Here is a 20,663-nt window from a genome sequence, read left to right as displayed (position 1 = left end):
GTGATAGTATTTCGTAGCATTTATTGTTTCACCTTGCTGAAGGATCTCGTAGAAAATGACGCCTTTCCAATCCCACCAAATGGTCAAAAGATCTTTTTTGGGGGTGTAGTTCCGGCTTTGGGTGTAGTAGGGTGTACTTCTGGTGTACGACTGAAACCGATAACATAGACGGCTAATAGCTAAGCCTGCATGTTTCAACCAGTTGAGCTAGATGAGGCCATTCATAGCGCGATGAGAAGAAACTTTTGGGGCAGCCCAATGTTATTACAACATTAAAAAGGATAAATTCCATCATACTATCGCTGGGGGGGGGGTCTGTTATTTACGTAGAAAATTTTATAATAAAGTCCTTATTGTGTAAAAGGTTATTTCTACCCTCTCTAATAAATAATCCTTTAGCCATTCCCATAGCAAACGCAAAAACATATGTACCGGTATTCACTTGTATCTTATTAGCTTGAAGAAAAGTTTTGTAATTAGTAAACTAAGTATAATTGTTTAAACAGTGGAAATATCAAGCAATAGTTGCAATTAAAGAACTTACTTTATTTTACTAATGTTTAATCATTTATACGAATAGAATTCTTTCATAAATTAACTTTTCATTTTTCCTCGATTCCGTATCATATCCATCTATCCATTTTCACGAGATATAACCCTCAATATCTTTTTATAAAATATTTTCCCATGTTTTAATTTTCTTCTTTTCAAAGTAATTTATTTCCAAATTACGAAGAGGAGATCAATTCCTGCTCCAGTTTTATACGCTACAGTAAAATTTTAATACTCTTTCCAGCTAGTATCCATAACTCCACATTTCTTTTAGCATCCATTATGCGTACATTTGCCTTTGAGATCTACAGAAAACAGCCTAAAACAATTTAATTATTAAATATGATTTTATTTTTAAATTTACGTCTTATATTTTCTTAGCTAGTTTCTTCCCAGAATAAGTTTTAATAACTAAAACTAATATTAGCAAATGCAAATGTCAGTTTATTATATACTTTGTGAGAATTTAATTTCCCTAATAAAGACGGATCCAGTATAAAGTTTATATAAAAAGTGTAGGGCCCATCGAGTGCAAATCACCCTTTGTAAAATATCGTGTTGTTTTACTTCGTTCGCCGAGCAAATTGAGAATAATCGGGACTCTGCCGTAGTAAATTTATATTTATTAGAATGAAATAACCTAAATATGGACAATATCACTGACATACATTTTTACTTTTTCGTATACAAAGTACAGAACATCAAAAAATTAGAACTTTAGAATTTACGAATCTCCACGTTGTAATCCAGAAAACACATTTTTAGCATTGTGTCTGTGACAAAATAATTCAAAAACGCATTACACTACACGGACGGTGGTGACACCAAATTGGTAGATTTTCATCCAATTTTGAGCCAATCTATCGGTTCGGTTGTTCTAATATAAGATAATACGATGATTGCAAAACAAAGAGAGCTAGATGGATGAAATTCAGTACGCATATTTAAAAATTATAGTGTAAATTACTATCAACGTTTGAGCCAAATCCAATAAGGGGTTGACTATCTGTGCTTTCAGAAAAATGCAAATACGATAAATCAAAAAGGACAATGACTGAAATGTATCAAATTTGGTGCGTGATTTTTTTTACTACAATTGTAGTTTTTTTTTAAATCAAATTTTAGCTTCAATCGATTTTTGGAAAAATGCGTCTACAACACAAATTCGATTTTCGGATACCATTAACGGAATGCTAGGGATTCATTGCCAAAACGTTCGCCTAGGATTACGGGTTGGGTTCTATATAATTTGTTAAATTCACGCCAAGAGTAACTATTACTCAAGGACAACAATTTTTGGCGAGAGATCACACCTTCACTAGAAGGAAAGCTTACAGTTTTTTTTAAGTTGGCAATAATTTTTTCAAGCCTTATGACAAAATGGATTCTTATATTGATGTTGCTTATTTTATATACATGGTTCCCCAAAAATGTAAAACTTCCATTTATTTCCTCAAGTTTTTCACTTTCAAAAAAATTTCAATATAAAATTTTAGTTTTTCTTTAATTTTAATGAATTGGCTGATTCCATAAGTACTCTGTGGCTTCTGTAGAATATATTTATCTTCTTTTAATAAAAAATTTCAAAATTTGTTTATACTACCCTTTAATGTTTTACTACCCTTTAATGTTAATTTATACTACCCTTATTTGTTTATACTTCCCTTTAAAAAGCAAATTTATTAATTGAATTCACTTTTTAATACCTTAAACTAATATTTGAATTGACCTTCTTTGCAGGGGATAATTGAAATAATAGACATATCACAATAAGTTATGAAAAGGACAGAATCATATATACTATTAATACATTCATACTTCTTCTTAAATTTAGAAAAGAAAGGTCAAAATATACAATAATTGAAAAGTTTGCAAAGTTTATTCAAAATTATTTTTATCATCTTCGACAACAATACGAAGTTCTATTCTTCCTACAATGCTTTTTGGACGTACACACATTCAACTGGATTGCCAATGCGCACAGCATCAAACATCAGCAGTTGGAAGAACTAAATTTTATTTTTTGCTTATAATTTTAATTGTTATTGAAAATAAGAATCAATTAATGTGAACAAACAATATGGGAAATATATTTTATGTAATTTTGGCTTATATATTAGAATCATGGATTAGTTTTTTTTTCGCTTTATACAATACATTATTGGTAATTGTATGTTTTCTTTCTTATTTTATCAATGATATAAATTTTCTGCAAAAAATTAAAAAAACCTGATATTTATATGAAAATAGTAATAGAAAAATAAACAGTACTTTATTAATTTTCAACAATTCTTTCAAGATATGGCTATAGAGAATTACATAAAATAGTTATTTATTGACAGAGAAATCAAATTTGCAGAGATTAACCGAAAGAAAGCAATCAAAACTATTATTTGCATTTGATTATCATGATTTTCAGTTTATTCAATTTTAATAAAATGAACAGAAATATTCTATACGAATTAATTAGAATATTTCAATGAAACATTCTAATAAAATGAAAACACACAAACACATAATAATTCTATAACATTCTATTAAAAGAAATATTCTGAAAATAATTTTAATTGTTTGAATAACTATTCCATTACGCATTTTAATCTTGCAAAGCGATTTTGCCAAACAACTGATTCTCTGAACCATTTTTTATAATTTGTATAGCACCGGAACATTTCAACCGATATTACGTTTATTGAAACCGATTTATGCAACTTTCAGTTCCAAATTCTGAAACATGCCTTATCTTTGTTCCGTGTAACAAATCAAACAGCTTGTATAAAATTTGTTTGTATTTGGACGCCTGCAATTGCAGCAGAGATATGTCATAACTGTTGCTGGTCACGATTGTCTATGAGGAAGTAAATTCAGTTCGCGACAAGAATTTGATGCTCGAATTTTGGACGACTTTATTATAGATTTCGAATCTAATGACTGTGGTGGAATATTAATGAATGAAGTTTTGGCATATGAATATCTAAATTTGCCTAAATTTCGTTTCGTTAGATGGAGTTAAATACTTAGATTCAAAATTCGTGTCCGTTGTAGTAGAAGTTAGAAGCATTTAATTGAATCAAAATGATACACATTCAAGTCTTTATAAATAAATGAACTTATCTAGATTTGAGATTTTTGAACGTTTCAAACAATTAAAGGCATATTTTTTGTTTTTATTTTTCTTAAGTTATCTCTACAAATTTCCTTGAAATTCTTCAAGGAAATAGACTGTCTTATTTTAGAAGATAATATTATTTCTCAAGTATGGAAGTAAAGCAACACTTATCAAGAGGATCAGAAACAGAGGTCAAATATATGTTAGAAATATGTCAATAAAAATCAGTGTAGCATAATTTCTGTGAAATACGTATCGATAAATCCTAAAAAAAGCACTGAGAAAAAATTATTTACATCTAATAAACAAAATCTATTATGAATCTTCCAGGAAATTCAATTTGAAGAGAAATTCAAGAACAATCGTGAATAATAATGAGTGTCAATAAAATTAATTAATAATATTTAAATTGAATGTTTTTTTATTTACCTCCATTTGAAAAAGATAAAACATCAGCGATATCCCTCATAGCATACCAAGAATATTTGTATTACTGTTGACTGTCAATTTGCAATTTTAAAATATTTTCAAGTGTTCAATTTTTAAATTTTTAGTAGTATCAGTGTGGGAAAAGTTCCATTGAAAGCAAAAATGCCGGCTATTATACACATGATTTTGTTATTGTAGAAAGTATACCAGATTCCATCGCAAGTCTCGATTTGTTGCAATCTACGTGCAGAATATCCCTGGTTGACATTTAAAGAATCTGGTGGCTTTATTTTTCAACATCTCTCTATTGGAACTGCAATCAACTAGCCGCCTTTGGAGACTAGCTTGTTATCCCAGATTATTAACTTTTTGGGCTGTTAAATATTAAAATGATATATATATTTTAAAAACTTTTTCTCCACATTTAATAAAATCGAAAATCAAGAATTTAATTGAATAAATCAAAACAAATTATAACTTATGCAAATGAAGTATATATACTACGAAAGAAATGCGGAAGAAAGAAATCCTACTTCGGAATGAATGCCCAAAGATGGCATTGGGTTTTAGTCTTGTTTCTGCACTGACAAAATAACGCGATGGCAAACCAATTAATGTTAATCGTATTTTAATCGCATGATTACATTAAAAAAATTTATTAAAAATAAAGAAAACTTAGTACAGGAATGAAATTGATATTATAAAGAAGTAAATTTTTTTACTATAAAGTTATGCAAAAATCCTTTTTATGAAAACATATTTTCAAATATATGACCAACAATTTCCATAAGTAAGCCATACGCTGACCCTTTTGTAAATGGTTAAATGGATTTTTGAGCCCATTTAAACTATGTGTCGCCTATTCCTTGATGTATTTTACATGTTCTTTCCTCTGAATGAATATAATTTTTGATGAATCCATGTTACTTTAACGGAAACCAGAAATAGAATAGCAAATAGTTGCAGGGGTGCACTTTATTTCTATATAAAGTGTCAGAGTAATTTGTTGTATGATAAATAAAATTACTTTTTTCCGATTAAAATAATCAAAAGAAACTGTTATGAATTGTATGGAATATTAAAATCCACTATATAAGAATTTTTTTTTTTACTTCATCTAATGGTAACAAATATAGTTTTGTCCGAATATAATTTTAGTCGAAATTTTAACGAATCATATATCATATAAAAATTTTAAAATCAATATTACATATAGCTAAATATTTATCTTTATGAGTTTCCCCATTCAACAAATAATTCTGCGTTCTCTGCTATTTGTTTTCTTTAAGGCTTGAAAATATTCCAAATTATTCTTATTTACAAGATGTCCTCTTCTTTTTAAAGAATTTTAATCTATTTATAAATGAGATTGTGGCTTATTTTCATAAGTAAGAGCAGATCAGCATAAATTTAAGTAGAAAAGATGTTCTATAATTATAAAAGAAGCAGAGAACATGTTTTCCTGTTAAAATAAATTTAAAAGCGAATGCAAAGAAAGAAAAAAAAATCGCAAGATTTCCTGCTTCCTGATCGTCAATCTTTTCAACTACGATAGAAGGCTCAAGCGATAGAAGGCCTGTCCTCTTATGTTAATATTTTTCTTATTGTAAGCAAAATCCTCTTGGCACATGCCCAACAATAATTTAATTAGTGATTAAAGTGGATGCAGAAGATGTGTATAACAACAAATGTTTCTAAGCTACTTACTGAGATTTTTTTTCCTTATTTAACTAGAGGAATTGAAATGGTTTTAAAATATCCTTTATTTAATCACTTTAGGAATGATCCATTAAAAAAGGAATCTGAACATTGTCTGAGGTGATATATATATTTTTTTTAAATTTTAAATATAATTATTTTAGTACGGCGAAGCCAAGTGAAGATATGAGAAATTCAATTTATCGATTATGTGTATATTTCATTCTGAGATAACTAATACTTTCACGCCGGAGTCCTGGCCTAGGGATAACGCGTTTTCCCCGTGATCTGGACATGCCGGGTTTCGAGTCCTGGTTCAGGCATGGTTGTTCCCCCCTCTCTGTGTTCTATGTGTGAGAGAGCCCGTCTGTAAAAAGGGGCCGTGCAAGCGAACGTATGAGTGCCACCTTCATATGAGCTAGAAGTCAGACATCTGTCCTCGGTCTTTACTCTCAGAAGCTACTGCACCCCTCTTACCGTTGTAATGCGGTCAAGACATCATCATAACTAATACTTTCACGATGAATGGCCACCATCTGGTAAAGAGGAAATATTTTCATTCTTTGCATGATTCAGCATGAACACCATTCTTATTAAAAAAGACAATTTAATATCAGGTCGGATTTTCGTCTGTAGATAATGCGTCAAGAAAAACAATTCTAGAAAATATTTGAAGGTCTTTTCTTTTTGAAATCTGAAAGTATTTCCTGCCTCATTATAAAGTAATTGTTAAAAAAAATATTACCCTATCAAAAGTGAGCATATTTTAGGGAAGTGTTTACGTATTCGCTTAACAGAAATCATCTCGAAGTTTATTTATCATTCGAACATGTCATGGTTAATAAAAATACGGTATTAAAATGAAGGAAATATTTAAATTAATGTATATAGTGCAAGTATAAAATATTAATTTTTTGTGCTTTATAGTTAGAATACATATATGAAATGAATCTTTGAAATGAAATTTTTTAACAAGGAATTTTACAGTACATGTATAGTTAGAATATGAATTTCAAATTTTTAAATTATCCGCTCTCACTTCAAACTTTTCATTACAGGATTTAAAAATGTCTTTCTTTTTTTTAATTTTCTCTTTTGAATATTTTTTCCTCCTAAATAATTTTAATATTTTTAGAAACGTAAAACTAGACTTGTTGAAAAAAAGTTCTTTAAATGATAACATACTGATACTGAATTTCTTATTTTAATAACCCTATTTCAAATAAAAGTAAAGTTCACTTTATTTAGATTATTCTTAATTTAATGTAATTCAAATAAAGGATGAAAGTTAATAAATTTATAGAGACTTAGATAAGGCATATTGCAGAAAATAGCGACTACAAAAATGATATTTTTGAAAACGTTTATATAGAATATTTCTCGGGTGTAAAATTGAAATCCATGATCTTGGAAATTCGGAAAATGACAAAACTATCATTTCTTTATGATTCTAATCTATAAAATATTACATTCTTCGCCTCCTAAAAAATGTTATTTAGCTGTAGGATTTGACAACACTGCAAGCGTGATCACGTGATTCTTTTTCTAAACGTTAACAAACGCGATCCTGATTTCAACCGTTTACTGTTATTACTTAAACATGAATCTCGGCTGAAAGAATGAATGAAAGAAGGCGAGTTGAATGAAAGAGACTTTCGGAAGATGCTCAGAAAGGAGTTTGTTGTTTCAAGAGGCCCAGCAGGCTAAAAAACAAGAGAAACATCCTTGGTTTAAAAATCGTTGACTTCGTCAGCGAGCTTGTCCATGGCAAGCGCCATTATAAACAACAGCAACAAACGTTTATATGAAGAGAATTAACTATCTAGGTTCGATTACTGAAATTTATGAGTCTTGTGGGGTCTATTTTTGGAAATATGAAAGATTCTTCCCCTAAATATGCGAAATACTGCCGTGAGCGTATGGTGCGCTTGCTGGCATTATAGAGCAGTCCGGAGTTGATGAAATAGTTTTTATGTCCCGATTCACTTCGGTTACATATCGCGGTAATACACTGCCGCATTAACCTTCGCGTCTATGGATGTAGAAATAGGTATATGCAATTGTGTCTATAGAGAGGTTAACATTAACTGTCAACATTAATATGACTCCCATGAATATCAAATTATATTTGAAGATTCAAGACAATTATGAGACGAACCGCAAATGTCATCAAAACGCATTTTTATGAAAGGAGTATTCTTTTGGGAAAATTATCTAACGGCCACATAGACTTAAAATTTAAGATTACCATTTGATTTTTACTTAATTTTATTTGTCAATTAGAATTATTTTTCCGGAAAACGTATCCTCATTTTAGATATCAAGACAATTTATCAATTGAAATCTTAATAGGCTTTTTCAAATTAAGGAATAAAAAAACCCCAAAATATTTAAAAGAGCGAAATATGTATGTTTAGCTCAGTGCTTATTTGCCTCGAACTTCTGTTCTGCAAATTACAAAAATTAGTCTTCTCTACATATTAAAGAAACACTCAGTTTCGCGGAGAAAAAATTCTCAAGATAGAAAAAATAAATCAATCAAATTTTGTAAGTCAGTTTTTTAGTTGTTTTATTTATTTAAATGCTTCAAAGGTTAAAAACATGATGCATTTTTTTACCTGAACCACCTGTTCTGCAAAGAAATTTATTCTTTCACGGATTCAAAGAGTATTAAGTTAAGTGTCACGATTCTGAAATCTAAATTACCGGTGGAGCTCATTCCTTATCGCATGTCAAATCATGTTTCCTAGCGAGTTCAAAGGATCAGGTAGAAAGAAAAAAGAAAAGAAATAGATTAGGCTAGAATAAATATTTTTTCGGGCTTGCAGTTGATTTATATTGAGTAATGAAGTCTTATGTAAGGAATAAAATATCTGATTATTTATTTATCTTATGCAACGAATGTACGAAGCTTATAGAAATATATATAAAAAAAATCTTTGGATCATTTCACCGGTCGAGAATGATCTCGTGCTATAAACCGTTGTGTCAATGATTGGTGGCAATGCTTGGATTTTCAGTGTACATATTCAATAATGGTGTTCTTCAACCCATTTTTTATATCAAATCAAACTGTTATTGCTTCGTTTTCCAAGCCCAGCTTTCGGCGTTTAATTCGGCTGGATCTTGGAGAACAGAATTAGAATCTAAATTTTGTTTCCTGGCACTTTCACTTCGATCGAAGTTTTGTCTTCAGCATATCTTAAATATGATTTCATTCTAAACGTAAAGGAAAACAGCTTTTAGAGTACATGGTTTAGGTAATTTCATATGGACATGCGCATATGCTGGGAATCAGCTGTCCGCCAGCCGATTTTGCAATGGGGGAAGATTGATTTCCCTGTTTATAAATTCTCCCCTTAATGTTGTTTTGAATATATGTTTTTTAAATTCAATATAACTGAGCAGATTTATTTCCAAATGGAAATATTTCCAACAGGAAATGGTGTTGTGCTTAAAGGATTTTCTAAATAAGTCTAATATTAAAACTCTAATCATTAATTGAGAGCTAATTTTTTTCTTACTAACCATCGCTTATCTTTTTATATTTAAACTGTTAAATTCACTGAATATCCCCCGTGGGGAATTCGGTGGTCCAGATCATTCAGTTTTCCAATGTCGTTTTACAACAGATTTCCATCTTTCTTCTCCATCAGTTACCCATAAGTCTATACATTTGAAAGTTTTTAGCAGAAACCTATTTTTGTTTTCTAGTTAATATCTAAAATAATGGAAATATATTTTGATATTACTAATTCCCTGAAGTTTCAAGAAAAGTTAGTAGTGATTTATTTATATTTCTGGGGGCATTCTCCTTAATGGTTTTGGCTTCTTGATGTTTTATTTTATGAACAACAGATATTTTATTTTATATTTTTAAATTTAAAATTTTTCTTATTTACTGAATCACAATATGCATTGCGTTGTCTTGTACTGTGTTTTGTTTGTTTGAATGCAATGGCGTTATTCGATGCAGTTACTCTCTAAGAATCTTCTAACCGATGGATTGAACTCGTCATCATCGGCTGTTTAACCTCACAATATGCTACAGGTGGATATCAAGGTTGGGCTGGGGCTTCCCTTTCTATAGATATCCCATGGGTAATTAGGTCGACGAGTGTTCTGATTTGAAATAGGGCTATTTATATAGAGGGTTCCAAAAAAAATGAAACAAGCGTTTAGTCCCTATATATTGAACCTAGAAGCATATTTTCAGATATTAGCCTACATTAAATAAAGTGGGCACTTGCATAAAACTCTTATGAAAATTTATAATAAAATTTGTTAATTTAATTTACTTTTTTACAGTTTTACATCATCTGACCGAAATAAAAGTTTACATTTTTTTACAATTCCATACGGTTCTTACATTTATTTATGTACACATGATTGTGTCTGCAAAATTTGTAGAGACATGTTTATTCCTAAACTTCAAAAACATGACAAATTTAGAAAGTTATATTTAAAATTTGTAGAAATTCAAATTTATTCAGTGCAGAAAAACTGTCATATATCATCCAGTGATCATGACTTGAAACTAATGCTCTGGTTACACATTCTGTTATCCTTTATGGTTGGATGATAACTGCAATTTAGGCAATCAAGAAAGGGAGAAAAATTCGAAAAATTGAATGTTTAAGGTATTTTTAGAAAAGAAATAAAATTCCGAAAGCGAAAATAAAATATTCTTTGTTTCCCCCCAATTCTAATATGTTTGAAAATTTCCAAACAGTTGACGTATTTCAGTTACGGCGAATATTTTGAAATAATTTTACAATAGCAACGAATATTTATATCAAATGTTCTCAACTTTTTTTGAAATTTTATGAAAAAATTATAATTATAACCAAATAACTGAATGTATTAAAAAAACTAGTTGAAATAAATGATCTTCCTTCTGACTAATGCACATTTTAGGCAATTTTCTTTCGTTGATGTATATGTGTCCTTTTTCTGTCTCATTTCCTATATTCTAAACTCTTTTTGAAATATTAATGCTGCTTTTGAATAACTTAGCGAACGGTTACTAACAAAAACTACAATACTATGGAATAATTAATGTTTTTTGTGTTAAAACTACTATACTTCATTCGTAAATGTTGAAACAACTATCATTATGTTGCAATAAATGTGCAGCAATTTCAACATTTACGTGATCAACGGAATTCAAAATTTTTAACAATTTATAAGGGGTAGATTTAGATTTATAATTCAATAAAGAAACTTTAATATAATTATAATAACACACGTACGGATGATGTATTCTAATTATTCTGAAAATGTATCATTAATTATTTACACAGGAATAACAACTGTACGCTTAAACTTATAGCTGACCATTCCGCTCCAAATTTCACTCTCAGTTTTTTTTCCTAGTTATCATTTAAACACAGTTTCTAGGTTTGTCTTTATCTGGAAGTACGTCTTAGTTATAGGCTAATTGAAATGTAGCTAAGGTAAATTATTTAATATCGAGTGCACAGGCTGAAATGGAGAATATAGATCATACGAAATTATTCTATCCGAAAAGTATTTTAAAACTGACTGATTCTTAAATTACCGACTTCAAATTTTTTATGAACAGTCGAGAAGGGTTATGGTATAACCTTGATAGGAGGAGGGAACGGGGAAATTATCCTCTATGACCGCTACTTCAAAGATTATTTTGAAATGTTGCTGCCATTCAGAGTGAACGCGGTTGTTAAGATCTCGGCTTCTGTATCTGATTAAGTATCTATATTAAGAATCAGTTATCCTTTAAGATGTATGTGGGTTTGATTATTAAATCTAATGCAAATAATTAAGCATTTAACCCCTAGTGTGGCGTGGAAATTAGGAAAAGAGGAACTTTTCACATAAATGCCACTTATTTAGAATGGTGAGACTCTTATTCAAAATTGCGTTTGTTTTATTGTAAAATCAATCTGAAACCCTTCCCTTAAATGAATATTTGTTTGTAAAAATCTAAAGTATTCAAAAAAGTAATTTAGAAGAATTTCATGATTTTAATTATTCATTTCACCCTGGTTTGTTCTAATTTAAACCTCTAAAAAGAAGCTGCCAATATTATCTTATTGTTATATATGATTAATTATACAATTTTTCAAAAATGTTGTATAAAAAGTGAGGTTTTTTTATAAAATATTAGAAATGAATAAAAGCTGAAGAAATAAATAAAGAAAGAAAGAATTCACAAAAGAAATCATGCTTCTGAAAAAATTACACGTCCATAACACCGTCGTTACAACGCTTGATTATAAACAACCCAATTCTGCAATTATAGAAATGAACTAAGCTGCTTATTTGTTGTTTTCCCCCTCAAGCGAACGAGGAAGACAGGTATTCAAAAAAAGCTTCATTTTTTTTTTTTTTTTTTTTTTTTTTTTTTTACCGAAACATTGATGGGAAATTTGACTAGTTCTTATATCCTCGGGCCAGAGGTATATCCTCAAAATCGTGTAGCCAGATACGATGTCATGCCCTTTTAGGAGATCTCGAAGATCGTTTTGCGCTGCATAAAAGCATGTTGACATTTTTCTTTTTTTATTTAAAAAAATGGTATTAACTTTAGCGTTTCATGACTTTGTAGACAATAATTTATAGATTTTATTCTTTTTTAAAATTCAGCAAATTAGTTTAGAAAATTATAGACAGGACAAGTTTTTGATTTATATATTTAATGTATAAACTCAAATTTTGAAAACATAAAAAAAAATTAATTCAATGATTTCAAAGACAGTTAAAAATTGTGATGGTATAGTTTTCTTTAAATGCATTTTATTGTTTGTCCAAATATATAGGAAACAATTGAAAATATATTTACACGGGAATATTAAATGCTAGCTCCTTTTTTGCTTTAATAATTATTCTATTATTTCTGCCACAGAAGAAAATAGGAATAGTTATTACTTCATTAATAAGTTATTCAGTATAATTTAAATCTTTGAAAATCTGTTTTTTTTCAGTTAATTATTTTATTTATATCATTTTACTACGTTTGTCAATTAGATATTAAAATGATAATTTTTATTTGTCAAACGAATCACGAAAGTTTTATGCATATATTATACAGAAATTCAAAAACAAATTAATTTTATTCATTGCGATAAATTTATGTTTGAATGATCTATCATATATAATAATTTCTGAACGCCATTTAATACAACACATTAATGGATGTTTTAGTTGCGCATTTCAGAATTCATAATTTCTGAAACTTTCTCAAAAAATTTAGAGTTCTTGCTCTTATTTGAGTATACTCCTATTTCTTCTATTTTTGTTACTTCTTCTCAGAACAGCTGTTCTTCTGGCACGAGGTCTCGTATTGTGGAATCGAGACTGAAAGTTTAAAATATGTCACCTCGCAGTGAGACCTGATTTACAACGCAAGATAAAGGGAGGACCATTAAAACGTTACTGCAATGTGAGCCTTTTATTGCAAAACTGACTGTTACCGTAAGCGAATCAAATTGTCTAATAAGACTGATCAACGTTGCTATCTAGTAAATAAGAAAATCAGACTAAGTTAATCTGCTGAAACTTCAGATATCTTAAAAATATATACTAAATCAATCAGTTTTTTTCCGCACCCCATAACTAGACAGAAAATCTACTTTCAACAGACAGCAGTGAATCGCAACATTAGGTTTCTATAGCAACGAGTCACGTGCCTCACTTGACGTGCAGCTGTGTTATGGTATTTCGATTTCTGAAAAGCTGCAGAGGGAGATGTGTCATTTTAAGAGAATTCTCAATTAAGTTTTAATTGAGTTCACAATTCTTTCTTGGCACTTTTTAGTCATGAAAAAGTGTTGTAAAATGGTTAATAGAATAATTGGGTGTTTATAATTCGATTGAGTTGTAATAATAACATAGCAAAACATACATATTATTGTTTATTCTTAATTGGGTTCAAATTCGTAAGAAATATTACAGCTGTCTGTGCACAGCATGAGTGTTTACATGTCTAGTTTGTCAATAAATTTCAATTCCCGAAAATTTTCTCAGAAATAAAAAAAAAATCCTGTTACATCTAAAATACTTTTAGATTCAATTATCTGTATTTGTTATTGAAAATTTTAAACCTGATAAAAACTTTTAATGTTGAAGCAGGCGTTTCTCGAAATTCCAGATTTTCTTGTTAATGATTTTCTGCATATTTGAACTTTAATTTTGATTTCTGTATTTATATTTTTTCGATTATTTCTCAACACAAAATATATTTAAGATGCCATTAGTAAAATTATACTAGAGCTCAAACGTTTTATTTTTATGTAATGTAGCAATCCATCGCCGAATCAAATACAAAATGAAATTCAAAAATTCAGTTTAATTAAATATTGAATTTCAATTCAATTAAATTCCATTGTTTTGTACAAAAGCAGAGCCAAAAATTTGAATTTTCTATATTTAAATAGTATACTTGCCAATGATAGTTCTAAAATATTTTTCACTTTAAAACTCAGAGGCAAATATATCACTATTAATTTCCTTTGAGTGATCTCTGGTATGATACTCATCACTACTTATTAAATTAATTAATTGGTGAGCCAGAAGTATTTTTTCTTTTTCTGGTGTAATATTACTTACTATTTACAATATCAGTTTACACTAAAAATATATTTTCTAGTTATTCCTATAAAAGAACAAGCTACACAATAGAGGCAATTTTGAAAAAGTGTGATAAAATAGCTGAACTTTCTTTAATGAAGCAATTTAAGTCCTAATTTGATATAACTCATTAAACAATAAGGTGACTTGTATAAGTTTTCATGATTTTTCATTTCAAGATTCATTTTCAATAACCATAATTATCATGCAGGAATTCTGATTGCAAGTTTTCATTTTTCTCACTATTTATGATTATTATTTGATTTGAAATTTTTATTCTAATATTTTTTTCTTATATAATTAGATGAATTTATTTCACTAAAAACACTTTTTTTGTCATGTTAGTTTTTTACGGTATATTTTCTTCAAATGGGTTTTGTTATTTAAAAGTGAAGAAATATTGACTTGCACATAACAGAAATATAAACATAATAATAATAACATTAATCACAATAAATAAATAATAATAATTTTTGTTTTAATTAAGTGGCTTTTTAAGAATTCAACAGTTCTGCAGTAGCACAAATTTTTTCCTCTCTTTTTGCAATGTCAACCAAAAGTTTAATTTGTTTATTTTTTTATAAATTCGATAAATGCTTAGCAAGAGGACACCTTTTCTTCTTATGTTTAGTATATTGATGCATGATGTACCTGAAAGGCTCATTGACTTGTTCAATTATTTGCTTTGTTGTATTAGCATGCAGAAAAACTAAACAGTATTAATAAAATAAATGATAAAATAAAGACATATATATCACAAACAATTATATATATATATATATATATATATATATATATATATATATATATATATATATATATATATATATATATATATATATATATATATATATATATATATATATATATATATATATATATATATATATATATAACAATTAGTAATAGATATTCAAAATAATATGCTTTCGTTTAAAGCTTATGCTGTTATTGTTAAACGAAAAATAAGATTAGATATAACATTCACTTTAGGAATAGAATTTGTAATATTTTTCAAAATTAATTCTTTTATAATATCCTGTTTTCCAGGGATCTTAGATAGCATTATTTTCCTAAATTAAATTTTTCCATATAATAATTTAAATGAGACCTTTTGTTAAATCTAGAAATGTAACATATCGAGAAAAAAGTATGAAATTTGAAAATGCGACCAAAGAAAACTTATTATTGTTAATAAAACGCAATTGGAATAAAACTTATCAATATTATTATAAATTCTTCGGAAATTTTCTTTAGGATTTAAAATTTTTCTCAATACATCATATCTTTCACAATTAGTTTGTTGGAATTTGAGTTATTTAATTAGTTTCGGTTTGTCTCGCGGTTAGACTTCACCAATAATGATAGCCTGCTGTAAAATTAATCGGAGCCTCGTCTGTATCTAGAAAAAATTGCACATATTTTACTGTTTATATTTAACAGAAGCAATAATATTTCTTCTTTTCGCCTGATAATGTTTTGGATTGGGTATAAAATATAAAAGCGTGAATATAATCAGTACTGAAAATAGAGAATTGCAAAATTTAGCTCTGCATCATTTTTTAAGCCATGCAACTCAGAAATACGTTGAAGAAAAAAAAATGTTGAATACTGAATAGAGAAATTTTAAATTTCAATTACTTCCTCTATTGTAGCGTATTATATTCTGAGCTTTATCAAAAATTATCCTTTTATAAAAATCAGCTGTTGAAATCTCTCATGCATTTCTGCGAATCTAGGCTCTTTCACCGATTATGTAACTGTTCTCTTACCATATAAACGAAAAGCCTAATTAAAAAATAGTATGCAGGATAAAAAATAGAAGAAATTCTTTATTTCAGGAAGTTTTAAGAGATTTTGTATTTAATCAGTAGTTAACCATTTCCATATATCAAAATTATGATGCTGTAGTAGAAAATATTCTGTGCTGTAGTTTTGATAAAAATTAAACAGTCAGTCTGAACAGGAAGGTATATTTTTTTATTATTGACCCCCCCCCCTCCCCCAATAAAAGCTTATATTTGGGCCTTGGGAACTTGATGTTCCTTGTAACATTTTCATTTAATACAGTTTGCATTAATGAACTATTTTTTCTATTAGGAAATATTTAGTCCTTGCCTCCAATACTGTTCGTCCTGGTCAAGTGTACAGAGTGTGTGTATCCATTTTAGAGTCCAGCACTCCACTTGTAGTGCGGGCATCCCTCCATAGAGATGGCGAACAAGTGGTTGGAGCCACAGAAATGGCTGATCCACATCAGGTGACTACATTGCTTATGCAGGTATGCATATAGATTTTCATTTTAAATCAAAACGGGCTAATAAATGAATTAATAGTAAAATAAGAATATAGAGTCCTGTATTTTTCCAATTTCTTTTACTGGGTAAAGATTTTTTTTCATACTGAAAATTCCCAAAGCAAGAAAAATGTTTAGATATTTAAAAATTTGTTACTTTCTAATTGATTAAATGTAAATATTCGTATATTTATCTATTGTGTGGACAAAGTATGAGGGTACTTAGTGTTTGATGTGTGTGTGTGCAACGGTTGTGTGGCCAAGAAGAAGAAACTTTTGAAAATTTTGACTCGCTTTATTTCATCCGGGAGGCATATTATGTACAAGAAGGGATGATGAAACAAAAGTCCATTTATATCGGGATACAAGAGCAAAAGAGGAAAGAGAATAAAAGTGAAGCTCCCTCAGTGATTTTATAATGACATTTCGATAGGGATTTCTTTGACACGTTTATACATTGGGAAGGGAAATATAGGTATCTTTTAAAAGAATTTCCTCAGGATTAAGAATTTTTGTCCCTTCATTCTGAGCGTGGAAAAATGTTGATTTCAGCAGTTTTACAGATCACATGTAGGATTAAATAAATAAAAAAAGTAGGAATTGGATCAGGAAATAACAGACCATATAAGAGACAAATGCTAATTTTATGCATCGAAATTATCATATTCGTATATACATTTATATTAATATATAAATGTATATACATTTATATTAATTTTGATTTTTGAGAGGAAAAGTATTTTATTACTTTTCAAAATTTTAAGTCATTTTATAAGTTATTTTTTATTAAAAATGGCGTCAGATATTTTTTATGATATGCAACCAAGCGATATTTTAAACATAAAACTTATGTAATTTCAACATCTGCTATCTGATATTCTTTCTTATAAATATTTAAATCCAATTTGTATCTTACATTCTTTGGTTAATCAATCAGTTCTCCTCCCTTCTTCAAAAAAACTTCCATTAATTTGTTATAAACAAGCCCGAAAGTAGAGTCGACTGCATCTGCCACCTCAATTGGCATTCTAATTGCATACGGCAACCTATTGAATCAGATAAGTAATGCTTCGAAAATATGCGATAATTGCCCAATACTTTTTTCTTCGGGTTTGCAATATAATACAAAGCGACTTTTTTTTTTGTCTGCATTGCTTTCAGTCTATTACTATCATTACCTTTTATCAAATCAGTTCTGCATGCGATGTTTTCGTTAGACATTGATCCTTCAGAAAAGTGCCGAATTCGAACAGAATACTTAATTATAGACTGGAATCTTTTATTGTAGAAAATAAGTTTAAAAAATGCCATCTTTTCTAACCCATAATTTTTATTTCAGCTTTTACTGAATACAATAATAATGATTAAAGTACAATCATAACGTATGAAATTTGATAAACTGCGTATCGTGTGTTATGTGAGTGAAAAAACCAAGATGCAATACATTGTCCCCCCCCCAGATCTATATGTAACCATTGTCCTATATTTGGAGAAACATAATTTAATTCCTTTTGCTCTTTTTTTCACGGAATTAAATAAAAATAATTAAAATACTATCGTAACGAATCAAATTCGATAAATTGTTTGTAATATACTTATATGAAAAAAAAACTTCTAACAAATGATTCTATTTTGTTCTAAAATTCATAACATTTAAAAATACATAAAAATTATAAAATGCACTAATTTAAAAAAATATAATAAACTAATATAAAAATATTTTCAAATCATTTTTATTGGTTTTTAACTCCCTTTCAAGGAATACAGCAATGATTATTTCTTTATTTGAATGCACTCATCATAATGAAAATAGGTGTTATCTGTAATGCTCCTAGAAGAGTAAAAATATGCAAAAGTTGGTTGAATTTTTTGCGTAATGTTTTTTTTTCGGTGAGCAGAGCCATAAAATCTCTGATTGCTAATTTAAGATCTTTAAACGCTGTAATGCTAAAGAAAGAAGAAATTATTTTTTTTTCGGTGAGCAGAGCCATAAAATCTCTGATTGCTAATTTAAGATCTTTAAACGCTATAATGCTAAAGAAAGAAGAAATTGTTATGTGATAAGACTTCCGTTGTTGTTATTTTTTTTTTTTTCAGTTTTAAAAATAGAGTAATATAATGCTCATATCGAATGCACTGCAACAATTTTTATATTTGAATCCGTTAAACATCTTGTTTCATAATATCTATAATTCTCAACATCAATTCAAGCAATTACTGATATTTTCATTGCTGTCAAATCTTTAATATAAATAACTTTTTTGCAACAACCAAAAAAAGAAAAGGAAAAAAAGAAGAAGAACATTTTTTTCAGCAAGACTTTCCAATTTATATTACCCAGTATTAAGCAACCCAAAGAGATATAAACTGATTTTAAATTAAAAGACTCATTTTGAAATGGAACATAGATTATTCAAAATTTCACAAGGGATTGCTGAAGAAGCTTTAACCTCCCCCCCTCCACTGCCCTCTCTTACGCTTAATTCATATGAATCATTTTCATTTTATTGTCATTTCTGGAAAATCCCCCAATTTTGCTTTTCAGAAGAATTTTAGAACTATTACTAACTATTACACTATTACTTTAGCTAACTATTACTATTTACACTATTATTTTAAACTAACTATTATTATTACTAACTAAATATTATTATTACTAACTATTATTTTAGACTCACTATTACTATTACTAACTATTTGCACTATTATTTTAGACTAACTATTACTATTACTAACTATTTACACTATTATTTTAGACTAACTATTACTATTACTAACTGTTTACATTATTATTTTAGAACTATTTCTAATTCGTGAACTTAACTATAAAAAATTAAGAAATTATTAAATTCGCTTAAATACAAAAATCGCCGGTATAGAAAATATTCAGCTTGATCATATTAGAAGTTCTCTTCTTCACGGTTTATTAGTTTGGTTTCGGTTTGTTTTCAAATCGAAGAATAGTCGATAACTCTTTGTTTATTACATTTTCAAAAGTCAAAAAACGTGATTTATAAATTCGGCGTTTTGCAGATAGTGTTGTCAATTATGTAATCAAGCAAGTTAGCTTTTCTTTGTCTTTCCTGCAGTTTTGTCATGCAAATATTTGATTTACAATTATTAAATGCATCTTTCAACTTTTGTCTCGTACATTTTTTTCTGAAATTCAAGCAAACCAATTCCTAATACATCATGGTTGTAAGACAATACTAGAACACATATATACTTAGTTTAGTTCTTAATAGTTGATTCATTTTTAGCGAATATCATCAGCTACTGCATAATACCACAGTACTACTTCAATCAAAATACCAATACTACTTCAATCAAAATACCAATACTACCTCAATCAAAATACCAATACTACTTCAATCAATACTTCAATCACGTATGCATATCCAGATATCTGGACGTGTAACAAACTTGCCGTCAGTAGAGATTACTTTATTTTGCTCTCTTTTAACCAGAATAAAAGAAAGTAATCATACGTTTCCCAAGTAGCTGTCATAAAAAATGCTTTTTTCATATCTTGCCCATCAACCCGATAATTGCGAGGCATTTTTTCTTTTCCTGTAACCCCCTCCCCCTCTGCCATCTTTTGTGATTAAAGCTGTTGCGTCTCTGTTAGTGAACTTCGATTCTTTGGTCTGCTGTCCATTTCCTTATTTTTCTTCCAAAGTATTTGTTTTTATCGTTTCGCATGGCTGTAGGCGCGGACTAGAATTCAGTTGCTGATATTATTTAAAATATAACTATGAAAAGAAATTGCTTCATCAGACAAGTGTTTCTTATTGCAATTATGAATTTTTGTAAACGAACAATCCATTATTAATTGAAATTTAATTTATCATGGTGTATTCAGTTTTTAATTTTCTTTAGATTTTTAGTCTTATTTCTACTTCAGAATTAGGATGTGCATTTATAGATTTTTATTTTCTCGTGTTAAAATAATCGTTTTAGATGAAATTA

The 20,663-nt window shown here is 28.7% G+C and overlaps 1 protein-coding gene across 1 annotated transcript in view; it reads left to right on the top strand.

Moving 5' to 3' along the window:
• LOC129974884 (CD109 antigen-like) overlaps positions 1-20,663 on the top strand; it is a 160,268-nt gene that overhangs the window by 31,230 nt on the left and 108,375 nt on the right. Inside the window, exon 3 of the mRNA XM_056087658.1 lies at positions 16,499-16,679. Within this exon, the coding sequence (XP_055943633.1) occupies positions 16,499-16,679 (181 nt within the window). The remainder of the gene's footprint in view (positions 1-16,498; positions 16,680-20,663) is intronic.

This window comes from Argiope bruennichi, chromosome 7, assembly GCF_947563725.1.
Source record: "Argiope bruennichi chromosome 7, qqArgBrue1.1, whole genome shotgun sequence".
In the NCBI taxonomy this organism is placed as follows: domain Eukaryota; kingdom Metazoa; phylum Arthropoda; class Arachnida; order Araneae; family Araneidae; genus Argiope; species Argiope bruennichi.
This window is presented reverse-complemented; position numbering and strand designations above follow the sequence as displayed.